Genomic DNA, 21,142 nt, shown 5'->3' with positions numbered 1-21,142 from the left:
CACTTTTCCAACTATAGTTATGAAAATGACTTCAGTGTTGATAAATACCTTCTCAACGTTGCCTAATTGTGAAGTGCTCTAGTACTTTTCATCCAAAGGAATATGAACTTTGTGTTGATTTACTTACGATTTCATTTATTTATTTTTTACTTATGATTTTAGAAGTAAGAGTTATTATTCATCACAAGGGGAGAATATTATACCAGCTGAAAATACATACTTATAATTATTTTTATATGTGTCCACTACTATTGAGTTTAAGGGCTGCTTCCTACTGGTATGGTGGTGTTATATACATATTAGGTACGTATAAAAGAGCTATAGATGGGTGATTACTTAGTGTCCTTTGCATTTCTTCCTGACAAATTTCCTTCTTCTGTCTTCCTTATAGTCTATTTCCTTGTGTATTAATCATTGAGCATCTTTTCTTGTTTGCCACACTATTCAGGGGAGTGTAATAACTTTGACTATGTATGTTGATTTACTATTACAGAACCTCACCAATGTCCATAGGGAAAAGATCAATATGTATAAGTACAAGGGGAAAACTAGAAACCCGGAAGAACCTTGAAGGTAGTTTAAAAAAATACATTTCCAGGAGAAACATCAATATCTGTAAATACAAAAAAGAAAACAACAAATACAAAAATGTGAACAAAAATTTAGTCTAAAAAGGAGAAACTTAAGGAACTCCCAAACAAATAATCTAAAAATGAAACAGAGTCCAAAGTACAAGATAAGTTGTTGCTCAGTGAGTCCTTACTTCATGCCAAATGCACAGAAAACTTGGTATGTGGAACTACAAGCATTCTAGGCCATGAGATTTTCACATCTAACAAAGTGAAGGGAAGAAAATCAAAGATGGTAAACTAAAAATACTAATGTAGCCAATATTTGGCAGTTTCTTCTAGATCTAGAAGAAATAGCAAATACATGTTTGTCTATCTTTAATTATTAGCAATGTGTTGATACCAATTTTATCTTATTTAAGAGAGGTATCTAACCTTTTGGTTCCCTAAATGAATTTATTGTCTTAGTATGTTGTGGTTTTCAAACTTTATTTATTTACCTCTGAATAGGCAACAGATATAATTTTAAATTATCGTGAGTTAGTTTTATTACCCAGTTGAAATTATTCTGAAGTATATTTTTAAATGAAAGTGACAGCTTTAAAGTGTTTTGAGGGAGGATATTAAAGTTGTTCATTTGAGTTAAGGCAACCAAGAGCTCTGTCATGCTGTGGGTATAATTTAGGGCATCTAGGAATGAAATCTGTTCTTTAAAAGAATTGATGGTTGTTTTAGGTTAGCATATAAAATCGCAGAGCTGGTGCTCAGTTGAGTACTTGGCAGCTTATAGATGTTACTGTCATGTTAAGTTACACTAGACGCAGAGTGTGCACCACTGTGGATAAACAACAACAGGCACAGACGCAAAAGGCAGACACCAAATGCAGATCTGCAAAATGCCAACTTCCTCCCCCCCCCTTCCCCAAGATGCCTTGTAACTAGTATGGGAAGCCTGCTTTTAAACAGATTTACGGAGGTTAATTGGGCTGGGATATTTTAGATTATGTTACACATTAATGAAAATGCTGATTTTGAGCTGTCATGACTCCACTGCTTTTTATACCATGATAATTACTTTAAAACTTTGTCTTCTATGTTGTTGAAAACATCTTGGCAGAAAGCCTGTGACCTGATTAAACCTATGAATTGTCAGCTGTGATCTATAGTACTCAGATGAGGTTGCTGACTGGGCATCACTTAGGAAGTTCTTGATTTAAAAGCAAAATTAGATTGAGATTACTGTGTCCAGCACTGTATTGCCGTGTTGATGGTATATTTTCAATACTGTATGTAGTGTCCTGGTTTTATAGTTTGCTGGCAGTTGCTTAACAAATTCACTTAATAATATATATTTTTAAAGCATAGCTAATTACCCTTATAATGTATGTATTTCTCTTCTCTCCCTGAAATTACATGATGGAAAAGCCCATCTAATCCTGTTTATATTCTAATTTTTGGATATAGCTTGTGAATTAATTATGGGATTTTAAATTCTGTTTTTCCAACTGTATGGAGAAACAAAATAACTACCTTTTGATGAGTTTGTTTTATATCCTTGGAATTATTTTTTTTCCTTCTCAAAATCTTGAATTTTTTACCCCTTTCCATTTTTGCTTAAATCATCTAAAACTGGGAAGATTGGCTGTTAGAATATTCTGAGAAGCCAGGGTTACTTTTTTCCAAGGATCCAATATGGGATATATTGAGAGAGGGTCATACTAGAAATTTCACAGAAGTAAGAATTTTCATACTTACTTATGCTTATTGATAAAATGCGAGCAATGAAATTCTCAGTATGAATTGTAGTGCACTGATGTTGTTTGATCATTTACTCAAATAAATAAAATACTCACACTGTTTGTCCTGTTTCTCGCTTCTTCTCTCTCTGTCTCTCTCTCTCTCTTCCTTGAAGGTCTCAGCATCAGAGGAGCCCAGGAGGAGGACCCTCCCGATCCCCAGCTAATGAGACTGGACAATATGCTTTTGGCAGAAGGGGTTTCAGGTCCTGAGAAAGGTGGGGGATCGGCGGCAGCAGCTGCAGCCGCAGCAGCCTCTGGAGGTTCTTCAGATAACTCTATTGAACACTCAGATTACAGAGCCAAATTGACCCAGATCAGACAAATCTATCACACAGAACTGGAGAAATATGAACAGGTCAGCAGCCGCCACTCTCATAGTCCTACACAAACCCTCTATTGCTCTTCTGACAGACTGCGCTAACTAATTCTGAGGGCTGTGAGGGGTAGGTGTTAACAGAAAGAGCAGAATAAATAAGGTCAATGCAAAAATCCAAGTGAATTGTTGGATTCATGGAATGAAGTCCCTTTGCAATTTTAGAGGTGAAGCTAAACCTATTTTATCCCATCGACTTGTTTTACTCATGCCTCACATTTACATGCCCTTTACTACCGCACCTACAGCCATCCTTCCCCTCTGACCTCACTGCTTGGTGCTCGTCACAGCTCTATATCAGTAACAGTTAGGCACTGGCCTCGTTCATAGCTATTATAACAACTCTTAAAGGGAAGCATTGCATAGTGAGCTCGGCCTGCTATGCGGCGAGCTACAGAATCCTCCTAGGAATTAATTCTTCAGGATTATGCCAGGCTAAAGGGAGGGAGCTAACTTCACAAAGTAAGCAGGTTCTGGCCTTTCTCTTTGAGGAGACCTCCCAAGATAATTACAGGTTTCCTGGGTTAGGGAACACTAGGCATTGTGTGCTAAATTCCTGATTAGAAAGAAAGTATGGATTAAAAATGCTATTCTCAGCAATTATATTAACTATACTTCTTTGAATCGAAGATTTCTTTGATTTTAAGCCGTATCATGGTGTTATGTACCACCACCAAGAAAACATTAACTGCTCAATTGAAGTATAACATGCCATTGACAGTAAAATGCTTCCAAACTTCAGAGATGTTAAAATGTGGGGAAAAATAAGTAAGTCTTAGATTCAGTGAGACAAGGTAAAATGTTGGTGGTTCATTTTAAACATATTTTAGTTGTTCGTTTAAGGCTAAAAACCTGCTTAGTTTGAGGAATTCTCACTGAAAGGTACTTTTAAAAAAATTATTATGGAAATGTTTAAATGTGCCCAAAATAAAGAGAATGTTAAGCTGAATGCTATGAAATTAACAAGTGTTTAGGTCATAAACAGTTGTGTATTGGCATTTTTATAGAGTTCAACCTAAAATAAGGAACTGCCTAGATACTCATCATCCAGGTAAATAGTTATCAACCTTTCGTCCATCTTATTTTGTCTATCTCCCCTTGCCCCCACTCTTTTTTTGGGGGGAGTGGGTAGAGTATTTTAAAATAAGCCCTAGGCATCATGTCATTTCACCCATAAATACTTCAGTATGTAGTCAGGCATGTATTAAAGTCCAAACACCTTAGTGTGATGCCCTGGTCAGTTTTAATATTGATTTTTCTTCTATGTTCCCTGTAAAGTTTCAGTTGTATATGTTATTATTTTCATTGCCTTCTCTAATATTCTGGATATGGTATTATTTAAGAAAATGCTGGATTCTGTCCCAGAGGTGAGTGTGTTTTGAGGAATGGTAGAAAGATTTATATAGCTTTATGTTAAAATACAACATAAATTAATATTATAAGATGTTATCTTTTTTCTGAGTAGGCTTTCTGGGATCTCATACTGTATCTCTAGTCTCATTCATAGGAATAAACTTTGGTAGAAGATATGCAAATAAGAATTTTGGAAAAGTGGTCTTGTGTATATATATATGAAAAAAATTGAGCTTTCTGATTTGACATATGAATAATTGAGAGTAAACAAAATAAGTCATGGTTGAAAAGGTTGCCCTGAGCATAAACAGTAGAAAACAACTCTAATTTGTAGTATAACCCTAATTGCATAACTTTATGTTAAATACATCTGTATGTACTTACTAAATAAATACTATGAGTCACCTTGCGTGGAAAGATCTCTAGTATTAGGGGTCAAATGGCTCATCTTTTTAGCTGAGAAATTAAGGTGATTCCTTACTATCTTCTGCCATGTTTCTTCGCACCAGCCTCCTTATTTTCTCCCTTTAGCCCTGTTAGAAGTTGGGTGAAGCTGGTGTCAGACAGTTTCACCAAGGTTTTTGTTTTGTTTTGTTTGCTTTAAGAATACACATGTGCCCACAAGTTCTTCATAGACTAATCTACAGTATGTATTTTTATTTTAAATATCAAACATTTAAAACGTAATCATGAGTCTTATTTCTAGATATGTTCAGTAGCCTAATAAAAAAACCACTGAATGTATATTTCCTTTCTCATTTTTAACACTTTCAGAAGGAAAAATATAGATATATTAATATGAAATCTATGCAGTATTATGGACAAATAAAGTATGATGACTAGTTGGCTGATTCAACAGAAATTTAGTTTACAAACTTTCTCCTGTAGGTTCCGAATTGTTTTAGAAAGAACATAGCAGCATTTAGTTCTCTTGAGCTGTCTTTGAAGCTGGCTTTTATTGCTCTTCTGTCTGTAGTTCCTAAGTTTGTTCGGATCAGTGAGTTGACATAAGATGGTCTTTTCATATTTTGGGGATACAGGGCTTTATCTGGGATAGAACTTTCAGGGATATACTTTGGAGTTACTAGAAGGGCTACGAAGAACTAAGTGAGATGAAGGGGTGGCATTTCTAAACTAGATGGTGGTGTTATAATTTACATTTTACAGATGAGAAAATGAGTCTTAAGTGAAGTAGTTTGTCCAGTGTCACACATCTAGTTAGTGTCAGAATCAGGTTTTGAAATCAGTTTCTGACAATATGCCTTCTTTTTCCATTGAATTATGCTGCTACTTATGTATGTTAAAGAATAAGATACAACTGAGTAAATTTTAAAGATCTTATTAGCTTCATTCAGCGATTCGTGAATTGAACAGCATCTCATCTAGCACATAGAAAGGAGCTCCCAGGAGCTGTATGAAATGAAAGTCTCTTACAGGCAGACAAGAGCGGGATGAGGAAGTGATACTAGCAAAAAGAGGGTCCGTTGTGGCAAGGTCACCTTCCCTTAGGTCTTGGCAGAGTCTGTCAGGCAGATGACCTCACGGGTGCTGGCCCAGTAGTTCCAGATTGACTGGTTTAAGATTACATTCCTAGGAGACGCTGAAACCTGGGGCATAGCAAAAGTGACTCCCTTTTGGGTCTCTTATCTTGTTTTTAACAGTTACAGCTTGTGAATAATTCAGATACGTTCTGATTTGTCTCTTATTTGCCCATGTTGGATTGCATTTGGGATAGTATCAGAGTAGAGATAGAAAAATAAACAACTATTTTAATCACTTTACAGACATTATATTTTTCCTCCTAAAAGTACATGAACATGGGTACTTTGAGTGACAGAAAGCTTATTAGTAAATAGGAAGAACATATATGTTAAGGCAGAGGCTTTGTCAGAAAATTGTGTTGAGTCTCTTACTAAAAGAAATAAACTACATTGGAATTTTAGAGCTGTTCACTCCACTGTGTTTTGCAATGAAGCTGTAATGAAAATGTATCTGAAGCCTGTTTAGATTTAGATTGCCATAAAATTAACAAACACCACCACTGTAGTAAATTAAAGTACCTTATAAACGCAGCCACATTTACAAAGCTAAGCAGACTAGAGCTACAGTTAGAGCAAAATTAAATCCAAGCTGCAAGGCTCAGCTTTCTGTGTGTTTTAGGAATGGTACTGTTTTTAAAAATCCTGTCCTTTTTTTTTTTCTCCAGAAAATGTCCTTTGATCATGTGTTTACATTACATACGCTCAGATGTAATGCTTCTTAATGAGAACCATCTAGATTCACTTATAAATGCTCTTGAAATATTAGGCATAGAATATATATTAAAGTAAGATTCTTGAATATTACTATCACCTAAAAGGAAAACCAAAACTATTTTACTTTTGTTGATCCTGACAGCTAAGAGGAATACGATAATTTTTCAAAGCTTGCAGCAACTGTGTTCTAATGCTTTTGTCTTGGTTGCACTGCCTTCCTCTTTAGCTGGGAGGAAAACCTGGTTGTTTCTTTGTCTTCTTGTTGATTAGCTACAAGTTTATTGTTTTAAAAGGAGGAAAACAAATTTTTAATTTTGTACACACGGGATCCCCATATAATTATGAGACCCAAAGGCAGCCAGGCAATGGAGGCTTATATGGCATCCTGAGCTATGGGATGGGACTAGCTACAAGTTTCGAAAAATGTTTTTACTGTATCTTTCAAATATGCTCTTATGATTAAAGTCCCGGCTATCAGAATAGGTGAATTCCTAATGAACTTGAGCCAAGGGTCCTGGGAAGCCTGTTTTAAAGAATTGAGGGTCTTGTTTCCTCTACCTCTCTACCAAAGGGAAATGGATACATTGGTTTTTGCAAATGAAATTTGACTTAGAGATTTGTTCTCAGTTAAAAAAGAAAAGATATATATCATGCCTTATGCAGCTCTCCCACTTTGCTTGTACCAGAAGAAGTGCTTGTACACAAGCAATTCACTTCATAATTTACAGCTGCTATAATAGAGATGACATATTGAAAGCTATCTCCTATAATTATATTGAAATACATTTTTGCTGAAGGCAAAAGTGTTGTAAGGGTCCCAACCCTCCCCCAACCATATGGGAACCTGCTTTCTGAGTTCGCAGATGTCTTTTGAATTCACCTCAAATCAGGTAAAGCACTGGAGCCACGCATGTACACTCAATGTGCTCAAGACCAATTGGGTACTGCTTAGCTAATAGAGGACTTTCCGATTACAGGGGATTGCAGGGGGAATGGAGAATGAGTGTGCAACCTAAACCACTTAAAGGCATGGCCTTGTGCTTTTTGAGCCTCTCAGCATTGTGTGTTTATATTTGCTGGCAAGATCTCCTTTGCTTTTACAGAATTTTTTTTTAATCAGGTTTTAAAATGCTGATGTTATTACATTAGAGACTGTGTAACCCACAAACTCCTACTCCCATTTTGCTATTTTCTTAATAGCAAAAAAAAAAAAAAAAAAAAAGCAGGAAAGGTAAAAGGGTACTACCTGATGTAAACTTTATATTTCATTTTCCCAAGCAAGACTTTGTCATTCATTGCTCCAAGAGGAGGGTTTTACTTGTCAGCTTTCACGCTGAGTCTTTTCCTTGCTGGAAGTAGTGTTTGAGTGTTCCCTTTTTTTCTCCAAGTTTCTAGTCTATTGGCTCTTTGTACCAAATGTATCTTTGACCACAAACTTGATTAATGAAATGAATTGCTTTATATTTGAATACTTTTCTTTTTTTTTTTCAATTTCTTTGGAAGCAGTGTTTGTATTTATTCTGGCAATGTGAAGACACAACTATATTATGTAATCAGAGTAGGGACTTACTTGCAGAATGACACACACAATAATGAATTTCATGAAATTGTCATTTCTATTTTCAACAATAACTGCCATTTATTAAGTGTTAATTGTGTTCCAGACTCTTCAAAGAACTTTGACGTTGTATTATATAATATAATGTATTATATAATATATAATATTAACATGTATTATATAATATAATCCTTACAAAACCCTCATGAGGTAGGTCCATAAACCACGTGATTACGTTGAGACTTGTTGAGGTACGATAGAATCTTAAAAAGAGTGGTTATATGTATAACTGATTCACTTTACAGCAGAAACTAACACAACATTGTAAACCAACTATACTCCGATTTTTAAAAAAGATAGATATTTCATCTTTGCAGCTGTTTCTTAGGCATATTGGTCTCATTGTAGTTGGCTTAGAAAGTATCTTTCAGTGTTGACTCTTATCCTAAAACAAGAATAATTTGTTGATTTAATAAGCATCACATAAATACAAAATCTATAATACTGGACTAGAGTTACTTGCAAGGTTATAAAGACATCTAGAAAACAGATGCTTGCAAATTTGAGAATCATCAGCTTTTAATAGAGATTTATTCTTTCTTTGAAGAGTGGATTTTTAGAATAGAGAGTTATGATCTGTTGTCTGCAATCAGCTTCTCTAGATGGTTACAAAAGGCCAGTTCAGTTTTTAGATTTGATCATGAACCATTTTAAAACTTCCTCAAAAATAAGTGCTTGCTCACCATCTGATTTTACATTTTTATGTTCAATGATGTGAACTTACAGGCAAGAAAGGGGTTGAATCTTGAATTCACCACCGAAAAAAGCATCACCACAAAACAAAACCCTGGAAACTAATTTTGTGTGTAAATCCAAATACATATAGATATCGAGGATATAGTTTTACTAGCTAACAAATATCATTAACAACATTATAAAAAATCCAGATATTTCAAATCCTCCATTATATTACTTGGTTTGTATTTTTAAGGAGAAAGGAACAAATGGCAAGGAGAGAAAGGCTCATAATAAGAATTAGTTGAAAATATTTTTTATCAGATGAAGCATTCCACACTTTACGTTATTACAATGCATGTTTTAAACAAAACATACATTTTTGTTACATTGTAAACAGAAATTATCTAGGATGTAAAATAATGCATCCTAGATAATTTTCAACAGCTGGATTAAGAGAAAAAGAGGTTTTTGCCATTACTCGTAAATCAGAAAATTCAAGGAATCAGAACTCTTCTTTCCTAAATCTCTCAATTAACCAAGTTGTTTCTACATTTGTATTGTGGACATTCACCAGAAAATTCTTAACTGACAATTTTACTTGGAAAAATAGTAAGGCAATGAAAATGTTTTCCAATGTCTATTTTAATAATATAGTCTTTTAGGTATGACAGGGGTATGATAACTGTTTGAAGTGAGCATCTTACATTTTAAACAGCATCGATGCTAGTGTGTGGTTGGGTGGCCCTTCAAAACAACTCTGCAATCATTTGATCATTCTTATTGCACTTATATGTTTAAAAAATGTATATCTTTTAAGGATCCGGAGATGAGGCAGTACTGTGCTCTGCTCTGAAACTGGTACACATGATGCTGTAAATGAGGCTGTAATTTACTTTCAGTGGTATAAAGGAAAAAAATCACTTTGCCTAAAGTGTATGCATCTTTCTTAAGGGTGTACCCAGATTTTAATTATCTAAATGTAAATACTTAACGAATTTTACTTAGAGTAATGAGCTAAAGTGCACACTACATAAATGAGATGTTCTAATTAATCATGTATGAACTACTAGTTTAAAGAAAAGCTATGTGAATTCTGTGAATGTTGGGCTATTGCCAAATTGCTAATCAGCATTTGCATTCATAGATGACTTCACTTAATAAGTTGTGAGACATTCAGCAAATGTTTTAGGAAATTATGAGTTTTTAGATGCGGAAACTTTTTGCTTTTAACACTTGTTTTTCACACAAGCCTGTGGCTGCTTCTTAGAAACGATAGGCAAACATTCATTCTGAAGAGATTAAAATATAGCCAGAGAAAAACTGAGAGCCAGGGGAAAACGGAAACAAACAAACAAACAAACAAAAAACCAAAAAAACCCCTCAGGTATCACACACAGCAGTCTTGAATTATTTATCAAGACATACACTCTGTCATAGATATATGTTACCATAATGTGTGAGCTAGGTTTATAGGAATTAGCATTGTTACATGTGCAAATTAGAAATACTCCAGTACAGCTAGTTCTCAAACTTTTTGGTCTTAGGACTTGAATTCATTTTTTAAAAAAATTTATTTATTTAATTAATTTATTTTTGGCTGCGGTGAGTCTTCGTGGCTGCACGCGGGCTTTCTCTAGTTGCAGAGAGCAGGGGCTACTCTTCATTGCGGTGTGCGGGCTTCTCACTGCGGTGGCTTCTCTTGTTGCAGAGCATGGACTCTAAGCACGCGGGCTTCAGTAGTTGTGGCTCGTGGGCTCTAGAGCGCAGGCTCCGTAGTTGTGGTGCACGGGCTTAGTTGCTCCGCGGCATGTGGGATCTTCCCGGACCAGGGCTCGAACTCATGTCCCCTGCATTGGCAGGCGGATTCTTAACCACTGCACCACCAGGGAAGCCCAGGACTTGAATTCTTAAAAATTATTGGAGACCCCCTAAGAGCTTTTGTTCAGTGCATTATATCTATCAACATTTATTATAATAGAAGTTAAAACTGTGAGAAAATAAAAGTATGTAGTGAGAAGAGTAGCATTGCTTTTACATTTTTGCAAAACTTTTTTTTTTTTTTTTTTTAAACGGTACGCGTGCCTTTCACTGCTGTGGGCTCTCCCGTTGCGGAGCATAGGCTCCGGACGCGCAGGCTCAGCGGCCATGGCTCACGGGCCCAGCCGCTCCGCGGCATGTGGGATCCTCCCGGACTGGGGCACGAACCCATGTCCGTTGCATCGGCAAGAGGACTCTCAACCACTGCGCCACCAGGGAAGCCCTGCAAAACTTTTTAATGTTGGACTTAAAGGAAATCATCTGGATTGTTTTATGTGCTTCTACGGTCAGTCTCCTGTCATGTGGTTGAAGTATCTGAAGAACACCTGGCCTCACACAAAGATGTCATTGGAAAAGGGAGGAGTGTATTAATAGCCTTTCTGATAATTATGGATACTTTTCCCTGATATTATACCGAAACTTGACAAGTTGTATTGTCTTAAAGGTTAGTCATAATGAGTGTGAAATCATATCAACTTTTTGTACTCCCTTCCTTTAAAATCCTTTAAAATTCCTTTAAAGGAATTCCTTAAAAAGAAAATCCTTTAAATTCCTTTAAACTTGGTCTAGTGTGCACTTTGAATGGATCTTCTACCTATGCATTTTTTTGTAACATCATGCTTTGATCATTTGGAAAATATTGTTTCACTGAGTTATGTACATCTTCTAATGTTAACACTATACATTATATAATATCAAAACATCATATTTATTAACATCAACACCAAATTAATCAGAAAGTCTACTAGGAAACTATCAAGCTCAAGGTAGTAGATGCAAGTTTTCCAAAATTATAATTTTCACTTGAAAAGTCAAACTTCATCATTGGCACAACTGTTGTCAGCTGTTTTCCTTGATGTGACAGGCTTGCTTGGTTCATTTTTTGAGAAAGTATCTGCGAAATACCCAAGTCTGAATAATTATATTAATTTGTTGATTTTGCTTTCAAATAAAAATGGTGTTCCATGAAAAAGACAGCATAGGCTCACAACTTAAACTATCACACAAGTGTTTTTTCTCAAGACAACCATCCTTTGATAAGCAATTGAAGTGCTTTTGGTGTGTTTCCCGTTTTATCACACAGAATATTAAAGTCGTAGTCAAGGATTGAGATGTAATAAAATGAATAATTTCTCTTGCTTCATCAAGGACATTCCTAAGTGAAACTGCCTTTTTTTTGTGTGGGTTTGTGTGAATGCATGGTTATGAAGAATAAAAAAGAAGCATCAAAGATTACTAAGTATACTGTTTCCCAAAGAGTTTTTCTTACTTAGTACCTTGGTCCACAAGATGCTGTAGAGCTGTGCTGTCTGATACGGTTGCCACTAGTCATATGTAGCTATTGAGCCCTTGAAATCTAGCTAATCTGGACCGAGATGTGCTGTAAATGTAAAATATATACTGATTTTCAAAGTGTATGAAAAAAAGAATGTAACATATCTCATTAACAGTTATCTAAAGATCTTGATTATGTGTTAAAATGTTAATATTTTTCATATATTGGGTTAAATAAAATATATTATTAAAATTAATTTCACCTGATTCTTATTTTTTAATGTGGCTACTAGAAAAATTTTACATTTCATATGAGAAAAATAAAACACATTTGGAAAATAATCAGTGCAGTAGAAAAAACATTAAATGACCCCCCATTTTTTTTTCATATGTGGCTCACAATGTATTTGTTTTAGACAGCACTGCTCTAGAGAAAAGAGGTTTTGTGACCAAATTTATTTGGGAAAAGTTGGATATACCATTCTCCTTTGAAGATTTATGATGCATATTGGCATACTGGAAGTACTGAGGAATCCTGCCCCCACCCCCCTCAAGAAAAAAAGCATTTAAAATTTTGGTTAACCCCACATTTCCCAAACATACTGTATTAACATTTTTTGGAACTAGATATAGAAGTCTCTATCAGAACTTGCTTATTCCAGTTTGCTGTTCCAGTTTACTTTCCTTCATTTTACTAATAAGAAAACTGAGGGCTAGTGTTTATTAAATTATGTAATTTGAAATTATATGAACATCTCTTTAGGGAAAGTATTGTACAAGAAAAAAAGATCTGTACGTATATTTCTTGACAGGGTGACCACCTATTTTCAGCTTGGCACAAAATAGTTTAAGTTGACAATATAGTGGGGAAAATCTTAAATTTACTTTTCTTTATTATGATCTCCTTAAAGATGGAAAAAACTTCCGGTTTCAGAGCTGCAAAGTTCCTTAATGTTTTACTGTGCCATAACCTAGGACAGTAATTCTTAGCCTTTTAAAATTATAGACTGGCTGAGAATCTGAAACAAAAACAAACAAAAACTCCACAGATTGTCCCCTCGGGAAAGAAAAATGTGCACACAACTTGAAATTTCAGGGAGTCATGGACATTCTAAACCTATCCATGGACTGCAGGTTAAAAATCCTTCACTTACAAAGGTTCAGGGATAATGTATTTACAGATATTAATCAACATTACTCTTGAATTGTAATACAAAACCCCACCAATCCATAGATGTTTACTGGATGCCTACTGTGTGTGCTGCACAAATCTATACTCTGAAGAATCCCAGAGTCACCACTCACAAGGAACTTTAAAATTCTTAAGACTTAAACATATTTTTAAATATGTTTAAGACTTAAACATATTTTTAAAAAACTTTGGTAAGCCAGACTCATTTTACCTCACCTTAGAAATAGTTATATAAAAGCGCCATAAAAGCTTAAAGTAACTGAAACACCCAGTGTACTTAAAAGGTTAGTTCTCTAATGAGCACTTAGAAAAACCATCATTTGCTATATGTTCAGGATATCTGTCGGGAAGTGGACATTATTATATCTTCAGAATGCATCTTGCCGTGATCAATGATTGTTCTGTCTGCTCACCCTACTAGGGGCATCTGTGCAGTAAGGTGCAGAGTCTCCTGTCTTTTTTTTTTTTAAACAAAAATGCCAGAAGATTTTCTTTTTCTCCAGAGATACAGACAGATGCTTTATTTACCAAGGCAATACTGGATTTCTGTGTAGGCCCAGTTATGCGGTTTTATAGATCTAAAGAATATAGGTGGGCTGAAAGAGACAGGGACTGAGGATTGTTAACTAAGAAGTTTGAGACACAAATCTGATCCTTATTTTCCTGCTGCCCTTCCCCTGAGGAGCTGAGCTGCTTTACCCATGTTTTAGGAATGGCGTATATCCACAAATAAGGCCCACACCACAGCTAAATTATGCTAGGACATTGGCATGGTATCAGAGGCCCTTTACATGCTAGTGCAAATCTGAATTCCCTCTTCTCCTTTACATATTCTCTCTGTCCCTCTGGACTTGCTACATACCATGATTTCCAGCATTTTTTCTTGTGCCTGGAATTCCTCTTGATTTCCACCTTTCAAAAATCTTACCCGTTCTTTAAAGCCCTCCCTAATGTCATTTTTGCCATGAAGTGATCTCTGCTTCCAGATGAGAATACTTCCTCCTTGTAACTTAGGAAGCACTTATTCATATTTTCCTGTGATACTTAAATTATCATGGTCTGCCTTGTTTAAGAATTCATTTTTTATATATTTTATTGCACTGAAAGTCAGGTCCACATCTTGCTCATTTATGTGTCCTTAATCACTCTTGGAGGAGTTTGAACTTCATAGTGCTTCAGTAAACATTTGTGGAATAAATGTAAAACCCCAAAGAAAATAGGAGGTGCTTAGTATTAACAATTAACATACATTTGTACTTACATATAGCAGTTGGTAGAGAGCATCCTCCAGTGGGAAAACCTCATCTTGGAACAGGAACGAGGGTGGTGGGAAGGGCAGTTGAGTGCTGTGCTTCCCTTGCATGCCTGGCCATTCATAGTTTCAGAATTCTTGTGCCCCATCTAACTATCACTGCCATCTCACAAGTGTCTTAGTTTTCATTTTACCCTACCTACTGCATAATGCCATTGGCTACTGCAAATGAGGTAGAAATTCAGATGAGTTAATGTCTGGGTGTGATAATATAAAATACCAGATTCCTAAGGAGTGATTTTTTTTCCCCTTACAGGCATGTAATGAATTCACTACACACGTGATGAACCTTCTCCGAGAGCAGAGTAGAACACGTCCCATTTCCCCAAAAGAGATTGAAAGAATGGTGGGCATCATCCATCGAAAATTTAGTTCCATTCAGATGCAGCTCAAACAAAGCACTTGTGAAGCAGTTATGATTTTAAGATCAAGGTTCCTTGATGCCAGGTATGTGAGGCCACAAATCGATTGCATGGCTTTAAAAATTTTTTCTTTTCACTCTTTGTGTATTATTTTCTGTAATCCTGGCCAATTGGTCTTAGATTCTTCTTTAATTTGGCTATAAGAGCTCTTCTCTACATTGGACAGGTAATTCACCTCATGGTGCCCGCACTGTCAAGCCTCTTCTTGTCTGGGGGTGGTAGTGCTATTAGCTGCCAATTGGGTGACTCAGGAAACAAATAGGATTAGTGCCGCTACTAATGACTTAGTAATACATAGCCTTTCTTTCAATTCTGATGCTAAAAAGTATTTTTAAGGATAATGTTCAGTATGTAACTTTGTTTTAATGCAGGTTTGTTTTCTAAGAATTTCCTGATGTTACATTGTTTGTGCAAACTAGAAAAAAAATACTTGGAGCTACTGATATTCCTAAGAAGGAAGTGGTATTATAGTTACCACAAACCCCCAAACTCTGTTTTTCCAAATCAAGAAGAAAGCCTGTGAGTTTCCCTTGTAAGGATACATATTTCCCTTTTATCTGAAGCTGTCACCAAGTTTCACAGGAATTAGGTAATAAATTATATATGGTGTGTTAGCCCTACTAGGTGACATAACAGAGGAACTGTCAAGTTCCTACTATATGCTGCCTCTGCAGGGATGCCTCTTGGGCATTGCTAAAGCTTGCAATCAATCTTCAGCTTTGGAAAGGGGTTTCTATTTTGTTTTGTTTTCTCTCCCTTGGAATCTCACAGAGGTGATGATTATCGTCCAAATTTTACAATATTAAAGAAAATAAGTTAGCATCTCAACTGAAAAACAAGATGTGAGGAACAATCTTCATGCCAGAGCTCTTCCTTAGAGCCAAATAAGGAAACATATGCCCCCTGACTGTACTCCCGTTCTCCTGCTTTAAGCCAAGCCCTGTATCGCTTTTGGCTCCTCCTCCCTCCGTACTGAATTAGTCATTAGAACTCACCAGTGCTTTTTTTCAACATTTCTCGTTCTAGCTCTTTTTTTTCCATCCATACTTGCACTGCTCAGTTCACGTTCATCCTTTTGTACCTAGACCACCAGAGTAACTTCCCACTATTCTCCCTGATTCCAGTCTTACTCTTCTCCCACTCATCCTCCATGGCCCTCTTATGATTCCCTAATTGCTTTGCTTAAAAACCATAGCAGCTTTTCAATGCTGGGTAACTCACATGCACACTACTTAACCTGGCATTTGAGGCCTTATGTGACCTGCCCCCCGCCCAAATTACTTTTTTGTTGTTGTTAAGGTTTAAGTTTTATTTTATATTTTTCCTATTTAAAAAATAACAAGGTCACTATGGAAAAGTTGTAGAATGTATAGAATAGAAGGATGAGGGATAAAAGACAATCACTTTTTTACCACCCAATGGAAAAAGAAGTTACTGTGAACGTTTTAGTATATTTCTTTCTGGTTCGTGGTACTTTTTTTTTTTTTTAATGTTCTTTGTGATGGTACAATATGCATAATTTGGTTTGCTTTTAAAAAAATTTACCATGAATAGGTAAACATTTTTCATATAGTATAAACTCCTATTTTAAATGTTAATTGTTGAAGTCTACCAGATGGATATATGATAAATAATTAACTTAGCCATTTCTTCATTTTTGAGCATTTAGTTGTCCCTATTAATTTCCATGATAACTTCTTCCTTCCTTCCAATTCCTTTCTTCTTTCCTTCTACAAATATTTATTTGTTCTGGGGCTATAAAGGTAAACAAGATAGGTTAACATACTCTCCCCAATTGAGTTTACATTCTACTTGGGGAAACAGACAATAAACAAGTAAACAAATAATGCTGTAGTATTCTATTCAGTAATGTAATGAAATGTGATAGAATGGTAAGTGCTATGAGGAAAAATAAAAGCAAGGTAAAGGGAGAGAAAATGATGGAGGGAAGGTACTATTTTAGACAGATTTTTATTGGAATTAGTCTTGCAGTGAAAATCTTTATGCATTCAACCTTTTTGATCTTTAGAATTATTTCCTAAGGATTAATTCTCAGAAATGGTATCATTAGATCAAAATGTGAACATTTTTAGTGCTCTTAATATATCACTAAATTGTTCTTTCCTGTGTTTAATCCAAAATGCGATACCTCGTGGTCTCATCTGTTTCCTCTGACGAGAATTCTTTTCCTCTGTCTAACCACCTCTTCCACCACCACCCCTCAACCTCCACCTCCAGCCTTCCACAGCAAACCCTGTTCTCCCAACCATTTCCCCAACTTGGTCGCCAGTAATGAATTGTCATGTGTGAGGGTGTGTAGCAGGGAGCCTGGAACAGAACTGGTACTACTGGTACTCATGTTTGTTGCATTAGTGAGACCTTGCTCAGCCTCTCAGGCCTGGCCTAAATGCTCCATTTTTAGGAAGCCTACTTTAAGCACTCCACCGGACTCCTCGTTGCTGTCTCTTAAACACTGATACTATGTTTATACAATTTTCCAGACCGAACTGCATTCAACCTGCCTTTATTGCAGTTTTTCAGGATCATTTCTTCTCTTCCCGAGTAGGTCACGTTGTCATTGAAAGCAGTGGCCAAGTCTTACACGTTTAGATTCCCCACAATTCCAGCAAGTGTCTTACACATAGTAGGCTGCAGAAAAATAATTTGTTGACTAACCAGATGAATGAATATTTCCACTTACTACTTATAATAGCTCAAAGAGTTAAGGAAGTAGCATCAGAAAACAAAAAAACATTTTTAAATTGTCAACGTTGAGCATTTTAATTAAAAGCATTATGTAACAAAGATCTTTAAAAGTACTTTCTTCAGAAAGGAATCTTTTCTAACACAATTGCTATCCTTATTTCTGCGGATACTTTCCCATTCTTACCAACATGCATGCTCTTTTTTTTTAAACATAACTGCATTCATAACGTATACACCTAAATGATTTATTTTTCTTCCAAGAAGAGAAAGTAAGTTAACAAGCCAGAGTGAGCAGAGCCAGGGTGAGAAGGTGGCAGAGCTTGGAGCGGAGCCCCTTCTCCCGCAGAGATTGCCGTCAGTAATGTTGTGATGCTGATGGGACACAGCGCTGGGACTGATGCACCACTGCACACTGGCCTGAGGCATAGCCATTTAGAGTGTGGTGAACCCTGGGGGGAATGAAACTTAGGGGAAATGCTTAATGGGCATTTTCTACAGAATGTTTTTCTAAAAAATAAATGAAGTATAAGACCGAGTTCTCTCTTACGCCTTCAAGTGAACGCAGATACTGAGCTTTGCTTGCATCTATTCTTGTAGTGCCTCTTCGCAAGCCCTCTGCACTGAGAAGGTGCGGTTTTTCTGCTCTAGGCAAACATGCTCATTCAGATATATGATTCCCTTGCTCACTCTGGCTTTTTGTAAAGCCATACTCACATTTTCTTGGTAATTGGACAAGCCGAAGTATGTACCGGTGCAGAACAGTTAGGAATAAATTTGTGTAGGTCCCTCTACTCTTCTAGTAGAAGTGCCATAGTTTGGATGCAGCCAGACTGTCTGGGGTGAGGTATTCTGTTCTGCCCATAAATGTGTTCTCTGAGGTTTTTTGATGTTTCCTAAAATCACTCCTAGGTAAAGTCAATAAATGAGCCAAACGTATTTCTGCTTTCCCAATATGTTTCTGCTCATTCCCCCTTTCGTAAGTCCTCATTTTCCAAAGAAATGCCCTTGTGTGATCTGCTCCACTGTACCCGGTCTTGCTGCTGGATTTCACGTTTTAGACTGAGTCACAAGCTCACATACTTACATATAATGGAATTGAGGGGAGTGGCTGGATGAGGGGCAGCGAGGATTAGAGCCGACGGGTACACATCTGAGGGGACAGCCATCACTTAGCTTTATACTGTGGTTGCCTTCTGAGGATGTGGGCCTGGTGTGGCCGATCTTCCAATTTTCCATAAGAAGCCGGAAACTTAGATTTTTATGAGCAGGTCATTATTGTGTTGTCTCAACAAACATTATCTGTGGGCCAGGTAATTATCTGTAAGTTTGACAGTTTCAGTATCTATTCTAGACCTTTTCCATCCTACTCACCCAGCCACCCACTCATCAGACTGTGCCTTTTCAAAGTGCCCCAGGTCAGGGCTTTGTTTTTCTTGTCAAGCAATGCCTGACTCCTGCAAAAACGCTGATTGCTATTCTTGGTGTACTTCTCTTTCATCTGTCTTCCCTCAGCACCTCCCCCATCCAATTCATCATCAAATCCTGTTGATTTTAATTCCCAAATAGATCCTGAATCTCTTCTTCATCCCTCAGGAAACAATGATTTAACCTTCCAAAAAATTATTGAAATTAAGAAGTTTCAGGGCTCATAACTTGAGATGTTTTGATCAGACTGAGATTTCTTGCTCCCTTGACTCTCCCTGAATGTTGAAACATAGATCACATACTTAACCTGCCACGTTAGTGACATCATTTTAGCTAGAAGAATCTCATAGGGTATACACATTTACAACTGCCTACTGACGCTGTCTTTCCTGAGTATAGGATATCACAATTAAGATCATTAAGATTATTTGTAAGGCAATATTAAGAAAATTGTTTGGGGAAAGTGTTTTCCAGTTACTGGAGAATTTAATTTAAAGTGAAATCTGACAGATGCTAATTTTCAGGCTGGAATTCTTTAAAATCTTCAAAATAAAACCCAAATGTAAATGACATTTTTGCTATTTGAAATAAATTGTCACCAAATACTTGATCTTCTGACATTCTGCCACCCCCTCCCAGTAAAAACAAAGAATTTGTCCTCCCCTACTCTTTCCCTGTTGAGCAAAAACATACCTCAGTCCAGGCAGTTGGCTGAAGCAGAAAAATCCAGAAGTCCTTGATGTAGTTTTTTTTCCTTACCTTCCTTCTCTGTCTTCCCCACCCCCCCCATCCAATTTATTATCAAGTCGTATTGCTTTCACCTTTCAAATTGACCTTGAATCTTTTTATTTCCATTATTCTCTCCCTGTGCCAAGTTACCGCCATCTCTCAGTTTGCCCATTGTAGTTGTCTCCTTAAATATCTCCACATTTCCTTTCATCCCCTCCTTCAGCTCTTCTCAGTAGTCAGAGTAATCTTTTTAAAATGGAAAACTTAAAACCTTTAATACTTCCAAATGCACTTAAAATAAAATCCAGAAATCCATATGGGGTCCACTAAGCCTGTGTAATCTGGCCCTTGTCCATCCCTCCAGACTCATCTCATATATTCCCTGTTTTTACTGTGCTCCAGCCTCCTTTAGCCCTTTGGACTTTCCAGGCTTTCTTCCTGTTTGAAGACCATTCCCTCTGCTCACTCCTCTTCCTTCTACTCTGTGTCTGACTAAGTTATACACATTCTCCAGACCTCAGATTAAATGTCACTCTTCCAAGGAAACCTTTCCTGACTCCATAATCTGTGTTAGGTTTCCTTCTTGGACACTTTCATTATACCTTATACTTTTCCTTCATGATAATTGACATGGTTACCGTAATTTATAATTATTTATTTCTGTGTTGCTTGTCTAATGTTTTTCTTTCTCCTAACTTTCTACTCTCTCTCTTAACCCTCTAATCCCGTGTGAGCTCCCTAATAGACCTTATCTGTTTTGTTCCAACTGGATCCTCACTGAGTACCTAGAACACATTAGATCCTCAATAAGTATTTGTTGAACAAATTAAAGAATGAAGTTAATTGTGCTTCACATCCTAGTATTTTTCTTAGTTATCCTACATCTTCATGTGAGTTGGATAGTTCTTTGGAGGATGCCAAGAGTATAATTTACAATATCATGGTGATAAGTTACACCCTTAGAATGTTTAAAAACAGAAAGCTAACTTTTTTATGTGATCCTAAGTAATACATCCCTCTTTGGTTAATGTTGATTATAACGACAATTCTCTTTTTGGTTCTTTCATAGACGAAAAAGGCGTAACTTCAGTAAACAGGCCACAGAAATCTTGAATGAATACTTTTACTCACACCTCAGCAACCCCTACCCCAGTGAAGAAGCCAAAGAGGAGCTGGCCAAGAAATGCAGCATCACAGTGTCACAGGTGCGACAGGACTCCATGGGTCTGTCTTGTTTCCCCATTGATTATAGGAACCCTATTTCCTCTTCAGGGCATTCTTATCAAATTTCATATCCAAATGTTCCATCATCAAAGGAGGTATAAAGAAAATATAGATATGTCCACATTTTTATGCAAGCTTTTAAAGCTTAGATAATTTCTCTTAATCCTAAATGTCA

The 21,142-nt window shown here is 36.5% G+C and overlaps 1 protein-coding gene across 6 annotated transcripts in view; it reads left to right on the top strand.

The window, feature by feature from the left end:
• The window catches only part of PBX3 (PBX homeobox 3), a 229,881-nt gene that overhangs the window by 159,903 nt on the left and 48,836 nt on the right, over positions 1–21,142 (top strand). For all 6 annotated transcript variants that reach the window (XM_059073115.2, XM_059073114.2, XM_067040719.1 and 3 more), the window contains 3 exons: positions 2,482–2,723; positions 14,718–14,908; positions 20,813–20,948. In XM_059073115.2, coding sequence (XP_058929098.1) covers positions 2,482–2,723; positions 14,718–14,908; positions 20,813–20,948 — 569 coding nt within the window. The remainder of the gene's footprint in view (positions 1–2,481; positions 2,724–14,717; positions 14,909–20,812; positions 20,949–21,142) is intronic.

The sequence above is a fragment of the Kogia breviceps genome, chromosome 8, assembly GCF_026419965.1.
Source record: "Kogia breviceps isolate mKogBre1 chromosome 8, mKogBre1 haplotype 1, whole genome shotgun sequence".
Classification (NCBI taxonomy): domain Eukaryota; kingdom Metazoa; phylum Chordata; class Mammalia; order Artiodactyla; family Physeteridae; genus Kogia; species Kogia breviceps.
This window is presented reverse-complemented; position numbering and strand designations above follow the sequence as displayed.